At 38.0% G+C, this 17462-nt stretch overlaps 1 protein-coding gene across 1 annotated transcript in view; it reads left to right on the forward strand.

Moving 5' to 3' along the window:
- Positions 1-17462, forward strand: part of dchs2 (dachsous cadherin-related 2) — a 30137-nt gene that overhangs the window by 9110 nt on the left and 3565 nt on the right. Inside the window, exons 5-19 of the mRNA XM_079462012.1 lie at positions 1091-2125; positions 2313-2500; positions 3656-3752; positions 3838-3995; positions 4219-5026; positions 6002-6241; positions 9603-9737; positions 10249-10458; positions 11527-12387; positions 12489-12602; positions 13478-13689; positions 14635-14786; positions 14981-15111; positions 16533-16813; positions 17020-17161. Coding sequence (XP_079318138.1) covers positions 1091-2125; positions 2313-2500; positions 3656-3752; positions 3838-3995; positions 4219-5026; positions 6002-6241; positions 9603-9737; positions 10249-10458; positions 11527-12387; positions 12489-12602; positions 13478-13689; positions 14635-14786; positions 14981-15111; positions 16533-16813; positions 17020-17161 — 4764 coding nt within the window. The remainder of the gene's footprint in view (positions 1-1090; positions 2126-2312; positions 2501-3655; positions 3753-3837; positions 3996-4218; positions 5027-6001; positions 6242-9602; positions 9738-10248; positions 10459-11526; positions 12388-12488; positions 12603-13477; positions 13690-14634; positions 14787-14980; positions 15112-16532; positions 16814-17019; positions 17162-17462) is intronic.

Below are 17462 nucleotides of genomic sequence, written 5' to 3' on the forward strand. Positions count from 1 at the left end.
TCCCGCCACCGGCCCCGCTTGACGGCTCTCGTCCCGCCTTCCTCACCACAATAAACATTTTCAAATATGATGTAATAGAGTAGAATTTTTGTCATTAGACAAAAAACAAGCAACTGTAGGTCCACTTTATGCCAAGAAAAAACAATTTGCTAATGAGGTAGGTTTTCCCTTTTCAATAAAGTTATTTTTTTCTTTATTAAACATATGCTTATTCTTAAGCATATGTTTTATTTTTAATAAGTCATTTGAATCACTCAAATTGTTTCACGGTACGGGTCATATGGTTGGTCTTTTTCACTTAAATGGCAGACAGTTATCTGAGGTTATCATTTAGATTAGCCGATTAACCCCCTCTCCAAGGTCAGATGAAAAGACGGGAATTCCTTACTTCTAAGCGAGAGAGAGGCAGATCCCTTAATCTTTGTGGACTTTGAATGTGTGTCTAAGCTTTGAAATTTTTATTCTGCCACGAGTTACTCAAACAAATGTCAATTTAAATCTGTATGCTGGTATTTATCCTGAGGAGCATGGGGAAGAAATAATTAGCTCCAAATAGGACAATAAAAAGTCCCTTTATATTTCAAGGCTAGTCAAAGCCATAAACCTTGTGAGAAAGAAATGATACAGAAATGTAAATCTTTATTTATTTAGAACTTGCTCGCTATTGTACCTCTCGAGTGTCATTCTCCATTTATCATACTCTGTGTGGGGCATCACGTTCAGTTACAAGACATACAGTATGAGAAGCAATATACAGTATGTTTGATGACAATGACGTCTAAGATGCCATCAATGTGCCGTTTCTTTATCTGAAAAATGGGAATTAAACATTATGTAAAAAGCTAAAAATGTTATATGTTCTTTATGCAAAGCTTTTGTGGGACTTTATCAAACTTACATTTAGCACAAATGGCCCTATTTGGGGATAGTTGAACATGTGGTCACTATACATTATTTCAACTGTGTGAAGGTTAAAAATGGGATTTTGTATTCCAAACGACACGGGATAGTTTATTTTTTGTTCAATTACTATAAGATATGTTTGTCAAAATTTTGTTGATTCAGCTGAAATTTTCCTATCTAATTGCAGATTCAGTGGAGGTAGTCTCATATGATATATCCTCTGGTGATCCACAGGGGCTTTTCACAGTAGATGCCCACACAGGCATCATCACTACAAACAAACCTTTAGACCATGAGTCCATCTCTCGTGTTCTCCTGACCTTACAGTTCCACACAGGAACCCTTCCTATCTACAGCAGTGCTCAGGTCAATATATCCATCACAGATGTCAACGACAACGCTCCTGTATTCCCCAAGAACTCAGAACACATCACCTTATCCCATAACACCCCTCCAGGGACACCACTTTTCCTTGCACATGCTGAAGATAATGACAGTGGACTCAATGGCAGAATTCATTACGTGTTGCGTCCTGAGAGCCAACTGTTTACCATTCACCCACATCTCGGGACCCTCAGTCTGAACAGTGACCTCTCTGGCGATTCGCGACAGAGGTACAAACTCAATATTATAGCCAAAGATGAAGGTCAACCTTCTTTGAACTCAACTCTAGATCTTATAATAGAGATGGACAAATCAGGCCTGGCAGAAGACACACTAGCCTTTGAAACATTGGTATACCAGGTGGAAATTGGAGAAAGTGCCCCGAAAGACACCAGAGTGATTCAGGTTCGTGCTTATAGTTCAAGAACCCAGAGCAGAGGAACCCCTACCTTAACATCCCCTATCATCACATACTCTCTTGAACCCATCACTGGGGTCCCACCTTTCAGGATCCAAACAGAGAGTGGATGGATGTTTGTTTCTCACCGTCTTGACTACGAAACTCAACCCGTGTATAGATTCAGCATCTATGCAACCGTGCATGACGGCTCAATGAAGGCCACTGCCACGGCGACTGTGGTTGTTACGGTTCAGGATGAGAATGACAATGCACCTGTATTTAATAGGGATGTGTATTTCTTTAGCATGCAAGAGGGACAAGCCCCTCACGGGCTAATAGGAACAGTAAAAGCCACAGACAGAGATTCTCAGAATAATGGAAAGTTATCCTACTTCCTGTTGTCTGATGGAAAATACTTTAGCATCCATTCCAGAACAGGTCAGAATTACTTTCAAATTAATATTGAATATCATTCAGATGATTTATATTATTTCATGTTTTTTATAAAATTGAGTTTTCATTGTCTTATTTTGAGCACAGATGCCTGGAATGTTTAGTGATTTTTAATTAAAACGTGTATACATCTTGTTGAAACGTGGTCTAAATCCTCTTTCAATGGCTATAGGAGAGATCATAAACCTGGTGGCCTTGGATCGTGAGAAGCAGGCTCAACATGTGCTGAGGGTGATGGTGACAGATCAGGGTCGACCTCGTCTCAACACCACGACTGTTGTTCACATTCTAGTCACAGATGTCAACGACAACCCACCACAGTTCATGCACCTGCCTGCAACTAAAGAGTTAACTGTACAGGTCAAAGTCACACTTACTCTACAGGACACAGTCAGTACAACACAATTTTATTGAAATGAAATCAGCCTATTGCCAATCAGTTTAAAATAAAATGGAGACAGAATAATAAAGAAATAGCACCCAATAAGAGCCCAGCACAGACAGTACGGTAACACTTTACAATAAGGTTGTGATTCTTAATATTAGTTAATGCGTTAAAGGAACAGTTCACCCAAAAAATGAAAACTCCGTCATCATTTTCTTCCCCCCAGGTTGGTCAAAACCTGTATACATTTTTTTGTTCTGCTGAACACGAAAGAAAAAACTTTGAAGAATGTCAGTACCCGCATTTACAGCCATAGTAGGGGAAATAAATGCTATGGGAGTCAAACAATTTGTTTGGTTTATTTTTGGGTAACTTATACTGTACCTTTAGCGATTTCGTTTTCAGCATTTATTAATCTTTGATCATGTTAGTTAGTTAATGTTAAAATTAGGTGATTTTAAAAGTTACAACTTATGTTTTGTCAGATATGAACTAAACTTGAACTAAGATTAATAAATGTTGTAGAAGTTTTGTTCATTGCTAGGCATTGTAAAGTGTTTCAGATACTTCAATACATCTTAAAACTGTAAGCATCCCAGGGTGAGACATCAAAAAAACTGGTTGATAAAAATGTTTGCACTCCATTTTACATTTTCGTTGTTACAACATTATTCTCATAGATACATTTGTGTTTTCTGCAGGTTTAGTGAGGTAATAAAATTAGAAAAAATATTCATAAGGAATGGGTTAGTGATCCGGCCTAGATATACATTTATGTTATATTTTTTCTTATTGTTTATGAGATTACAGCTTTAGTGGAAAAGGTGTAGTTATGGTTAATGCTGTTTCTGATTGAGTACACCCAATTTAGACATTTTCACTTAGGGGTTTACTCACTTTTGTTGCCAGCGGTTTAGAGATTAATGGCTGTGTGTTGAGTTATTTTGAAGGGACAGCAAATTTACACCGTTGTACAAGCTGTACACTCACTACTTTACTTTGAAGCAAAATGTCATTTCTTCAGTGTTGTCACATGAAAAGGTATATAAAATATTTACAAAAATGTGAGGGGTATACTCTTTCTTAAATGCACTGTAAATGCATAAATGTAAATATGGCTTGGTGTACAGGTGTGGGCAGGCATTCCAGTGGGTTCTGTTATAATCAGTATGTTTGCCAAAGACCTGGATGCTGGAGAAAATGGAACTGTCAGGTTTCTCATAAAAGGTAAAGTGATACAGAGATTGCAGTTGTTGTAAAGCTAAATAGCAAATTAATTAGGTTTCATTGTACGTCTTCTTCATACCTTCAGATGATCACATAGGCCACTTTAGTAGTGACAGCCGCAGTGGGGAAATCAAGGTGACCGAGCGATTCTCCTCGAACCCGCAGATGCATTACACCCTGAAGGTGGTTGCCATAGACTGTGGCTCTGTACCTCTGGAGGAGACTGCAGTTGTTCACATACAGGTGCTCAAAGTTATGAAAATACAAATGCGTGCGTCACATTTTACATAACATATAATCTAAAGAAAGGTGTTTGAGAGCTGGCCTGTTCAAAAAAGTGATATTGTGCCTTTAAAGTGTATTTTAAGTGAACTTGGTTTGAAGTGTTTGGTAAAATAGTTAAATATTTATTACTTAATCTTTATTCTTCTTAAAGACAGTGTCTTAGGCGTCTTTTTTATTACAGGTTTATGCTGATTTTCAAGGCTTCAGAAACTTTACCGTACAAGAAGATGTAAAGATTGGAACTGTTATTGGATCACTTGTGATTTCTGAGGCACCAGATACACAGATACGATACTCTATTGTGGAGAGCGATGAAACGTTGCAGTTTAGTATCCAAAGTGGCGAACTCTACGTGACGCAGCATCTGGACTACGAAGTAACACAGCGTTACTTTTTGGTTGTACTTGCAGAAGCTCCGCCCACATTCAATGCCACCTTATCTGTAGCAATCAGTGTCACTGATGTCAATGACCACACCCCCTGGTTCCCCTTTAATGACAACATTGTAGCATTCGGTGTCCAGGAGGATGTTGTAAATGGAACAGCAGTGTATGTCTTTAACGCACGGGATGGGGACGGAAGCCTGCAAAACAGTGAGCTGTTTTATTCTTTGACGTTTGACCCTGATCTTTCCAAAGAGGAACTGCCTTTTCACATCAACCCTCACACTGGAGTCCTCATGACAAACACGCAGCTGGACCGTGAGCGAAGCGAAAGCTGCACATTCAAAGTGACTGTCAGTGACCACATGGGTGACCCCAACAATAAGAAATATCCCTCTGTCATAGCTCAGGTGACTCTGTTGGACGTCAATGACAACAGCCCAACGTTTGTTTCCGTGGATACAGTTCGTGTCTCAGAAGACACAGAGACGGGACTGTTGTTTCATCACTTGATGGCCAAAGATGAAGATGAAGGAAGTAACGGACATGTGATTTACAGCATTTTATCAGGAAACCAAAAGGGCTACTTTCACATTGAAGAGACAGGTAGGATGCCTACGGGATAGATTTAAGAGAAAATGATTGACAGCATCACCTGTGATTATTTTTGATCTTGCTGAAATAGTCACAAATGCTCAAATGTCACAAAAACAGCCTTTTTCCTCCTAAGAAATGCTGCCAAGTTACGAAATATTCTGTGTGTTGCTGACGCGGAGAAGCTTTTTCATGCATTTATGACCTCAAGACTTGACTACTGTAATGCGCTACTTAGTGGTTGTCCTGCATCATCAATAAACAAACTACAGTTAGTTCAGAATGCAGCTGCCAGAGTTCTTACCAGGTCCAGAAAATACGATCACATAACCCTGATGTTATCAACCCTTCACCGGCTACCCATTAAGTATCGTATTGACTTTAAAGTTCTTTTAATCACTTATAAAGCCTTAAACGGTTTAGCCCCTACCTACCTAACAGAGCTTCTATCACACTACAACCCATCACGCTCTCTAAGATCTCAAAACTCAGGACTTTTGGTGGATTTAGTTATTCTAGGTATTATCAAAGGGGGTCGAGCTTTCTCATACGTAGCACCTAAACTCTGGAATAGCCTTCCTGATATTATTCGAGGATCAGACACACTCGCCCAATTTAAATCTAGATTAAAAAACGCATCTTTTCAACCAAGCATTCACTTAATGCAAAATATGCTAAGTAAACCACCAGGAGATGCTGACATTAGATATTATTTACTAGAATAATTGGATTTATTATATTAAACACCATGTAGTGTGTTTTACCCTTTCTTGGGTTTTTCGTTTTTCCCCTGTAAAGCTGCTTTGGAACAATGCAAATTGTGAAAAGCGCTATATAAATAAAATTGAATTGAAAATAGGAAACTGAATAAAGCAAAGATGGCTTATGCATACTGTATGTCACATATATTTGTATTTATTTGTGCAATATTGCTCTCTCTCTCTCTCTCTCTCTCTCTCTCTCTCTCTCTCTCTCTCATTCTGTCAGGGAATCTGTACCTGAACACTTCTCTGGATTATGAATCCCAGCATATTTTCATCCTCACAGTCCAGGCCACAGACAACGGCGTTCCATCTCTGTCTTCTACTCAGATACTCACAGTCGAGGTTCTGGATGTTAATGATCAGCCTCCTGTTTTCAAGCAGCATGTTTACAATACCACAGTAATGGAGAACAGAGAACGAGGAGAGGTCGTTGTCACGGTCACGGCAGTTGACATGGACTCAGGTACCACATCAAAATCTCATTGTATTTACCTAAAAATCGTAAACCCAATCCAGTTAGAAGGAATAGTAAATGTAATGGATAGTTCACCCAAGAATGAAAATGCAGTCATCATTTATTTAACTTCATGTCATTCCAAACCTTTATCCTATGTCATGGAATGCGTCGCTATGCTGTTAAGAAAACAACACAAAAATATAGAAAAGCATTCTTACAAAATAATGCATTATTAACTGAACTCATAATTGGTCAAAAAGTCATATATTTCCTTTAAATATAACATAAATATAGGAGTTTAAACAGGTTTTTCTAGTCATTTTAAGATATGAGGCTGTTGCCAACAGCACAACTACTGTAGATGGCAGTATTGTTACTTACAATTTGCACCACTTGATTACACAAAGCTTCCATACTCTCCCAAGCTTCAAATGTTTAAAAACTTATTTGTCTTAGGTTAGTCATAACTTACATTTGCATTATGTTCAGTCATATTGGTTCATTGTTTTCTAGTTAAACGATATCATAGTCTGCATAGTTAAAGTTCAATAAACAAACTAAAATTCAGTTATGTTTTTGTGAGTGTTTGCATTTTACATTACTTGGTTTTATTTGAATTTCTTTTTACCTAAATATTTTTGAATTATAATAGTACAGTATATGACTGCTTTATAGTACAGTACAGACATTTTGTCCATAACAGTAACTTGCAAATTTCTTCATTTTGGGTGCGAAACCTGTCAACGAGAGAAACCTAAGATTTAGCTTTTACATATTTGTCCATCATGATTTAAGTCTGTAGAAGCAGACAGCCTTGGTCATCAAGCTTGCCATTTATTTAGTTAGCACACCACGGTTAAAATCTTACATCCACCCGAATGATGTTTTGTTGAACTTGATTGCTAACATAAATCAACAGGTCTTTGTGTTCTTTTTCGCCCACTGCGTGTTATTCTGTTCGCCTTGACCCCAGTCCAAATATTCACAAATCTACCAGGCCCTTTTAAAACACCTCAGCCGCAATATCAGTGTCTGCCTGTCTTTGCCTTTCTGACGTTATCCTAGAACAGCAGTCAATCCTCCTGCAGGATATTTGAAATTGTGTGTGATGATTCACTAACTCAAGCCATCTGTGCTAATAAAGGCCACTTATTTTTTTTCTCAAATTCACTCCTTTTAGCAGTGTGGTCTATGGTTTGTTCTTTGATTTTTATCTTCCATTACGTGGAACTCCACAAAAACAGTGTGCCAAATGCTCCTGCCCTTCAGGTGAAGATTAATACTGTATATTGATTCAACTATCTCTGTTACATTAATGCAATTCGATTTAGTACAGCCGTGAAGCTGATATGTTAGTGGCTGGTAATAAAGTTCTCTCGGTCTGGGTCTGTTTGTTTGTATGGATGTCTGTCTGTCTGTCTGTCTGAATAAGTGTAACCTTGTGCATATTCTCATATACGTGTCTCTCTGTGTATATATGTGTCTGATCTGAGCGTGTCTGTGTGTGTTCACACTTCTGTTCTACATTGACCCTGAATCCAAATTCTCCTTCAGCCGGCCAGCTCTTGTTTCCCTTTCCTCTCTTTATTTTTGTCTTTCCGTGAGAATGCTGTGGATCGTATAATGTTTTATTTCTTTAGTGCTGTTTCCATCTCAAAGAACAGATAGCATCAGATAAGGATCAGAAATGGCATTTTGCAAGACAGTATGGTAAACAAAGATTGAACTCAAACACCCAGAGCACAGCTCTCCTTTATTTGTTGGCAGCTGTAGCACAAAGGTCCTGAAAGACGCACATAAAAGAGACGATTACTTCTAGTACTTAAAGGTGCCATTCCCTGTGATGCCAATTTTCAAACTTTAGTAGTGTGTAATCTTGCGGTTTGAGCAGAAATAATATCTGCAAAAGGATAAAGCTCACAGTTCAATGCCAAGCGAGATATTGTCTTTAACAGAATTTGCTTTTCAAGGACTGAATAGGACTACAGTCCTTTACATCCCAGGTACATGATAATAAAAATAATAATATATGTTTGTAAAGCGCAATTAAAAGTTGCTTTCTCAAAGCGTTTCACAATAGACATCACATCAGGTAAAACAAGACAATTTGTAAAAAACAACAACAAATACAATTAATATAATCAAGTTAAAGCAATCCTAAAATAAAATGTTTTAAGAAGAGATATAAAAATTGCAAGAAACTTTGTCGCCCTGATGTCTGCCGGTAGAGAGTTCCAGAGTTTAGGAGCGTATGAGGAGATGCTCTAACACCCAAGGTGAGAAGCCGTGTCTTGGGAACCACTAAAAGACCACATTGAGAAGGTACTGCGGAGCCAGGTCATGCAAAGCCTTAAATGTTAACATAAGGATTTTAAAATAAATCAATACGGTATATTACAGGGAGCCAGTGTAGAGACTCCAACACAGGAGAAATATGATCACAAAACCTGGCCCCAGAAAGAATTCTAGCAGCTGAGATTTGCACATATTGTAATTTGTTAATGGAGTTTTTTGAGACTCCAGCAAGAAGACCATTACAATAGTCAATACGTGAAAAAACAAAGGAATTTATCAACGTCTCAGCAACTGAAAAGGATAACATGGGACGTAAACGGGCTATATTTCTCAGATGGAAAAAGGATGTCTTAACCATATTCTGAGTATGATGTCAATATTCCAAGTTTTTGAATAACCTCCGCCCAAAGGAATACACCAAAAGAGGGGCAAGGCCTTCCTTAAAGAAGAGGACGAGTCGCTGGAGTAGTGTTTGGATCATAGATTGTAAACATTTGACTGAGCTACGCGCTAAACTACTCTAACTTTCATCACAATCCTACAGTTGGCAATATGAATTCAGCAACACACATTCTAAGATAACCAATAGTCAAATAACGGCTGTGAAAGCTTTTCTGTGTGTGTGTGCTCAAACCTCTAAACAGTTCTATGAAACGTCCTTTGAAGTCTCCTGGCTGAAATGGTATGCGTGGGACATCTTCAGACACACGCTCTAAGCGAGGAACCAATCACGACAGACTGGGTCAGCTCTACCAATCAGAGCGTTTAGGAAGGAAGGACTTTATATAAACCGGAAAAAGCTGTTGTTTTGTTAGAAGACGGACTGCAGTAAACAATAGACTTGAAATATGTAAAATATAAAGCGTTTTTTGAAACTAGAAACATGAAAATCCATTGTTAAACCCCCCAAAACATAATCAAAGCTTCAAAAACAGCCAAAGAACGGCCGCTTTAACCTCACTGTCCTGATGTCATGCTGTCTACAATTACATGTCAGGGCTTCTTGTAGACAAGCAAACACTCTGACCTGTGAGTAATTTTGACTAGAATTGACCGTGTTTGTTTCTTACAGGAGAGAACGGTGCTGTGACCTACAGCCTTCTGCCCGGTTTAGGATATGAGCTTTTCATGATAAACTCTCACACCGGTCAGATCAGCACCTCCACACAGCTGGACAGAGAGATCCACCCCAGATTTACTCTCAGAGGTGATGTCTTCTTCCTCTACCATCATCCAGCCCTCCAGAAAAACAAGCACATTTTGCAGCTTTTTGATCACTTTGTTTTTCTTTTGAGAACATTTCAGCATGCTAGAACACAATTTAAATGACAAGTTCATTACATTGACGCCATCTCATTTTAGACCTCCCACATCTGTTTTCACCAAACTGTAGAGAATATTTTGAGTTTTTTCTTTCAATCTTGGCTTTGTGAAAGACTTTAAATAAACTCAAGTCCATCATTTTAGCAGTTGGAAAGAATTATTGCATTACATACTGACATTCTGACTGATACATTCAACTATTTCGTCTGTTTCATAATTATTTGTAAAATTACACATTGTCATAAGATTTTTTGCTCTGTAAATGATTTCAGATGTCGTTGTTTGACTGCTTATGAACTATTCATCAAATAAAATAATGGGAATGGCTTAACATGAAAATGTATTTAATATTGGAATGATTATTGTTGAAAAACAAATGAAATCTATTTCTACAGTTCAGGCAGAGGATAGCGGCACACCTTCTCTCTCCAGCACCACCACAGTCTTCTGCTTTATTCTTGATGACAACGACAACACTCCACAATTTTCCCAGCCTGACTTGCACATAATAATTCCAGAGAATTTGCCTCCTGGAGTCATTCACACTGTCAAGGCCTCAGATATTGACAATGGACTAAATGGAACAATTCAGTACTCAATCGAAGGTAAATAACTTTCTTTATTCTTTAATTATAGTTTAATGGAGTCATATGACACTGCTAAATCGAATATTATAGTTTTTTAGATTTTCTACAAAGCTCATCGCTCTGAAAAGCGAGGTGTTCTATGATTGGCCAGTTAACCAGTGCGTAGTGATTGGTAGAGTATTGCAAGCGTGTGATGGAATGTAACACCTCTTACCACATTTGGAACATTAGGTTCCAAAGCAATTGTACTGACATGTATGCCCATCTTACTTGCGTTTACATTTGGGCGGTCTTAGTCAAGTCATACCATAAACTGCGTAGATTTGTGGGGGTGTGGTTACACAAGGCATTTCAGGCAGGTCTGGGTGAGCATTCGCTTTTAGATTGAATGAATCTTTTGTTCCGACACTCACATTTTTGCAATTGTACATGTCTAATACATGCATTGGCAACTTATAACACACCAAAGACACAGAAAAACATGAATTTGCGGCATATGACCCCTTTGAAGGAATGGTTCACCCCAAAATTCTTTCTTAATTTAAGTTCTTTCAAATCTGTATACATTTCTTTGATCTGATGAACACAGAGAAAGATATTTAGAAGAATGCTTGTATCCAAACAGTTCTTAGACACCATTGACTGTCATAGTAGGAGATAACTCTTTGTAAATTTCTTTGTTCTGTTGAACACAAAAGAAGATATTTTGAAGGATGTAGGAAAGCAAACCGTTCTGGGACACATTTGGCTACCATGGTAGTTAATGGTGCTCAAGAACTGTCTGGTTACAATCATTCTTCCAAATATCTTTCCGCGTATTCATCATAACAACGAAATGTATACAGATTTCGAACAACCCGAGGATGAGTAAATGAAGACAGAATTTTTATTTTTGGGTGAACTATCCCTTTAATACATAGGCCTTTACTGGTTTGACCTATATTATATATATTTATATATATTTTCTTTACAGCAGTGATGATGTTTTACGCCTTACTATATCAAAGTTTTACTTATCAATCTATTCATCATTTAAAAATATAATTCACCACTTTTTCTCTTTTTTCATTTATCATCTGTTGTTAGAAAATGCAAAACAATTTTTTAGTATTGACAGTGTGACTGGGGCAATAAACACCACTAGAGTCTTGGACCGAGAGGAACGATCAAACTACACCCTCCTCATCACTGCATCTGACAGTGGGCATCCACCCCTGAACTCCACCGCACTCCTGCACATCACCCTCTCCGATGAAAACGACAACAGCCCCACATTCACACGAAAAACTTACCGTGTCACCCTTAGAGAGGACCTTCCTATCGGTTCTGAGATCATACATCTCATTGCACGGGATGCAGACGAGGGGTCCAATGGTATAACCACATACTCTTTGGTGGAGGAGAATTCTGGAAACTTTCATGTTGATAGCTCCACTGGCGTGATACGACTGACGAAACCTCTGGACCGCGAAACCCGTTCTCAGCATGTTTTTCGCGCTGTAGCTACAGACGGCTGCAGGCAGGGCCCACGCAGCTCAGTTGCTATAGTTACGATACAAATAGAAGATATTAATGACAACCTACCGTCATGTTTTGAGGAAAACATGAGGGTGTCAGTGGCTTCCATGAGCACACGTCCCCATCAGCCCATCTTTACGGTTTTAGCCCGGGATCCAGACCAAGGGGACAATGGAAAGGTGGTGTTTAGCTTAGCAGAAGAAGATGAGCTTTTTCAGGTTGACAGGATTTCTGGAGACGTGAGGTTGAAAGCTCCCTTGAGGAATGGGGTTTCAGGAACACACTTGCTCCGTGTGCAAGCTGCGGATCTGGGTAGACCTTCCCTCATCTCCAATTGTCTGTTGCTTGTTCAGCTGAACGGAGATAAACCACAGTTGCAGTTTACAGAGAAGCTGTATGAAGTCACCATGTTGGAGAACAGCAAGACAGGTGGGCTTTGAGAAACTTGTAGTTTAACATGGGATTTTAAAGGTCTGTGTTTGACATAAGGTATTTGTGGGGGAATGACTTAATGTGTTCTCATTTGTAAGGCTCTTGGGTGGCAAATGTTGTAGCTCATGACCAGACTGCAGAAGATGCAACAATCAAGTACAATATTTTCAGTGGCAATGAAAATGAAGCCTTTACTATAAGCCCGAATACAGGTGAGAATTTGAAGGGGTTACTCTTGCCCTTTCTATTCATATTGTAACTGTATAAAACTCTTGAAGGGATAGTTAAACTAAAAATTTTAATTCTTTCATCATGTACTTACCCTCTAGTCATTTCAAATCTGTGTGTCTTTCTTTCTTCTGCAGAACGCAACAGAAGATATTTTAAAGAATGTTGGTAACCAAACAACATTGGAACCCATTTATTTCTATTGTTCAGACACAAAACCAATGCATAGTTAATGGGTACCACTCTTACCAACATTCTTCAAAATATCTTCTGTTGTGTTCTGAGGAAGAAAGAAAGCCATACAGAGATTGAGCAAATGATGACAGAATTGACATCTTTGGGTCACTGGTTCAAATCCCTCTCAGAATGGGTTCAGCAGAATTGGTAACAGTGGCCCATGTTCAAAATAAAAATATTACATGATTGTACAGTCAGTTACATTAAATTTCACACACTTCAAGTCCGTGTGGTGTTCTTGTCAAACTAGATATAGTTTATACATAGCGTAAATATTACAGACATTAAACAAATTCTGAAGAAAGAAACAAGAATTCAGCCATTCTTTTGTTTGACTTGTTGCTTTGTTGACTCTTGTTTGAAAACAAAGAAATCGAACCCAGACGACTTCCAACTATTCAAGGAATTTAAAGGCACTTCAAATTTTACTCCGTAAAAGTAACAAACAGTGGTTGTAGAAAAATAAACAGTATCATGCTTTGTAGTATAAAGTACAAACATCCTATCTCTGTGGTCTAGTGGCATTGCCATTTTTTTCTGACTTGTGTCTTTAAAACAAAACGGAGATTCGCACTAACAAAGAGATAATACATCAGTTGAATACACTCTTCCGCTCTGACAGGAGATATCACAGTTAAGGAACAAAGACTACTGGACTTTGAGGTAGAGCGCAAAATGTATCTTGTGGTTCTGGCTGATAATGGACACCAGACAGCGTATGCAAGAGTGACCATCACTATGCAGGATGTCAATGACAACGCACCAGTGTTCAAGCAAAGCTACTACAGATCAGCTGTTTGGGAGGGACAAATTCACAACACTTTTGTTATGCAGGTAAAGATCTTAAGCTTTTGTTTATCCATGCCTTTTTTATTTTGGTAATTGTACTTTAAAAGGATACTTCAGCCAGAAAATGCTCATTCTGTCATCATTTACTCACCTTCGAGTTTTTCCAAATCTGTATACATTTCTTTGTTCTGATGAACACACAGAAGTATATTTGGTAGAATGTTTATAATCAAACAGATCTTGGACCCCATTATCTCCCGTATTAGGAAAAGTACTTTTTCTCTTTTTTTGTTCTGTTGAACACAAAAGAAGACATTTTGTAGGATGTAGGACACCAAACAGTTCTGGGGCACTTTTGAATACTATGGTAGTCAATGGGGGAGGGTGGCAAAATCTGTTTGGTTACAAGCATTCTTCCAAATATCTTTCTCCATGTTCATCAGAACAAACAAAATGTATACAGATTTGGAACAACTCGAATGTGAGTAAATCATGACAGAATTTTCAATTTTGGGTGAAGTATTTCTTTAATATTATAATCTTACACCAACTCAAAATGTTTTAATCCAGAGTTTTGTAGTCATGTGGCTATTGTAAATAAAATGTAATCACATTTTGTATGTTTGTCAGTTTAACATTTATGGTTTAACACGTGGTCCTCTTTTTGTTACTCAGCCAATGTTCGCAGTTCTAGTGAACTCACAGGATTCTTTTTTAAACAATACAGCCATAAACATTAATGTAAAAATAGCTAGAGATGTTTACTTCACCACAACATAGACATACCTATATATGGCCAGTATTGGTCTTTTTTTATGTTAAATCACATTTATGAAAAAAGGTGATATTTGTTAAACAATGTTTAAACACTTGTTTATCTTGAATAAATGTACATGATTGATTTTTTTGTAAACACTGAAAACAGGTCCAAACAAACAAGTGTAAACCAAATTACAACTAAATCACCATTTTATTTATTTGATTTTGTAGGTGTTAGCCACAGATTCTGACAGTGGTGCAAATGGACAGATTAGTTATTTCATTGTGGATGGGAACCACAATAATGCATTCGTCATCGACTCTGTTCGTGGGATTCTTGCCACCAATACAGTACTGGACAGAGAGATTGTTCCCTCATACAAGTATGACATACCCTCTTGCCTTTCTGTCCTCCAACAGAATTACAAGTATATGTTGAAGGAAGTCGTTTATTGAGCAGTTAGAAATTAATTTATTTTCAAGGCAGCGTAAAAATATAAAGTAATTCTGATATTTAAACAGGAAGCATGTCTGTTTTATGGTACAGTGTTTAAAAGCATTTTTATTTTCATCACAGGTTAATTCTTCAGGCCATAGACATGGGAAGTCCCCCCCTTACAGGCACCTGCACTGTCCGTGTCCAGGTTGTAGATGTCAATGATAATAGCCCTACGATACCATCCATGGAACAAGTGGCTATTGCAGAGAGTAAGCAACTTAATAGTAGTGACTTTAATAGTGACTTAAGAGCAGGGGCTTTCACCGTCAGCAAATCATAAGGGTTAAACACAATGTCTTTGTATCTTTCCTCTGTGAAAAGAATCCTGGTTTTTAACCATGATGGTGGAATTTTGCAGTACTAGGACATTGAATGTGTTGAGGTGGTGGCTCCTTACATTGTAAGCTGGAGTAACTGGCATCACGGTGCCAGTCGAATTCTCTCTCTCTAAATATAGAAAAAACCACAGAGCAAGTTGTTGAGGAGGCAGCAATGGATGTTCACCCTACTCAAGAGCAGCGGGACCCCGGTAGAGAGAGTGAACAGCTTCCAGTACCTTACAGTGCACATCTATAGTGCACAAGGGCTCTGGTGGTGTAGTGTTACTCAGTAAGGTGCTGCACACTGCTCTTTCTTGTGCTGCTCTATGTAACGATCCTTTTGCACATTGTTAGTTTTTAAACAGCCTACAGAGAAATCAGATATACATTTTACTGCAGGTTGTATATTTACCGTATATAACTCACCGGAAACATAGTGTCAACAGAAGTGACGCAGTGTCTCGTTCCCTTCTCAGGAAACTGGGTTAACAAGTAACCGGCAACATTTTTTTTGCCGTTTCTAAAAAACATTTCCAGTCGTAAATATGGTTTCATTTTACCCAACAAGGTGAACACATAGATATTGAGATGTAACTCACAACTTCCTCCTAAGAGCATAAATCAAGCAAATTTGAATGTTAACATTTACATAGACCATTCACAAGATAAAAGCACATTTACGATCAGAAGAAGACCAGGAAAACACACAGACTAATGAGGCAGAACAAGGGGCAGATGTAAATAATCAGGTCAGGAACATGAGGCCGAAAGCAACAGGAAACAACAAGATCATCCCACCAAACATACACAAAACCTAATACTGCTATCTCCAGTGGTCATTGAAAGATGTTATCAAATTGTATACAGGAGTCTGTCAAGCGATTCACTTTCACGAAATAAATTGGCCACTTTGAATATTTTACATCAGCCAGAAGCAAGAAACTTTGACTTTTAGACTTTAAATTCTTCCTACATGGCTAAACGCCTGCTTAAAAGTGCTTTTTCAGCCCAGATACTTCAGCAGTGTAGCAGATCTATTACACCTCGACCAAATACATTTGTCATTTACACTACCATGCTAAACCCTCTGAGTTGTCATGACATAAATATTTTTGTAGCTTAAGTAGTTTATCTGGAACATATATGTGTACTCGGAGATAATTATATTATCGTCTGCATTGTTTTTAATTGTTTAAATGCTTTCTATTTTAGATTGCCCAAACTGTTGAATGATTGTAAGGTTAATAATTATATGTAAAATGTCTAATGGACAATATTTTTAGATAATTTCTTATTTGCTGTCTCCTTAGATCTTCCTGTTGGATTTATTGTCACTCAAGTGATTGCAAATGATGTTGACCTTAGTCCTGCAGCAACGTACAGATTTATAGAGATGGATGAGGCAAGCTTTGCAATTGACCAGTACACAGGAGTGATTACCACAACTAATAGACTGGACTATGAGAATCAAACGGCCTATATACTGAAAGTGGAAGCATCAGACTCTGTGCATTCAACTGTGGCTGAACTCTCCATACATGTGTTGGATGTCAATGATAACCCCCCAATCTTTTCTCAGGAGTCTTATCAGGTATCAAATGTGTTTGTGCATAGAATTGTATTATAATATCATAATTCACACAAAAAATAACAGGCTTAATTTTTACATTACATACATTTTGACAGTATTGACATTTTGGTATTATATGTTTTTATTATTACTGTTGTAAGTCTCTTTGGATAAAAACGTCTGCTAAATGTAAAATATTTGCTGTCTTACTATTTATTACCATCCAGGTTGTGTTGCCAGAGTGGACACCTGCAGATTCGTATGTTGTGACTGTATCAGCAACTGATATAGACTCTGGCCAAAATGGAAAAGTTTCTTATAGGCTTCTTTCCTCCCCAATGAAAGGCTTCTACATTGATGCAGAAAACGGTAATGCACAATATTTGTTAGCTTACAAATCACTGTAACTCATTAAGCAACTAACACAACTTCCATCTTGATTATTTAAAGGGGTCATATGGCGCGAATACGTGTTTTTCTGTGTCTTTGGTGTTTTATAAGTTACCCATGCATGTATTAGACATGTAAAATGGTTGACTGACCAATCATAGCACACCTCGATTTACAGAGCGATGAGCTTTGTAAAATATATGCGGGTTTCAGAGAGGCGGGGCAAAGAGGAAATGCAAACATGCACGGTATGTGGAAAATGCATAAATGTTTTAACTGA

The sequence above is a fragment of the Barbatula barbatula genome, assembly GCF_947034865.1.
Source record: "Barbatula barbatula genome assembly, chromosome: 8".
In the NCBI taxonomy this organism is placed as follows: Eukaryota; Metazoa; Chordata; class Actinopteri; order Cypriniformes; family Nemacheilidae; genus Barbatula; species Barbatula barbatula.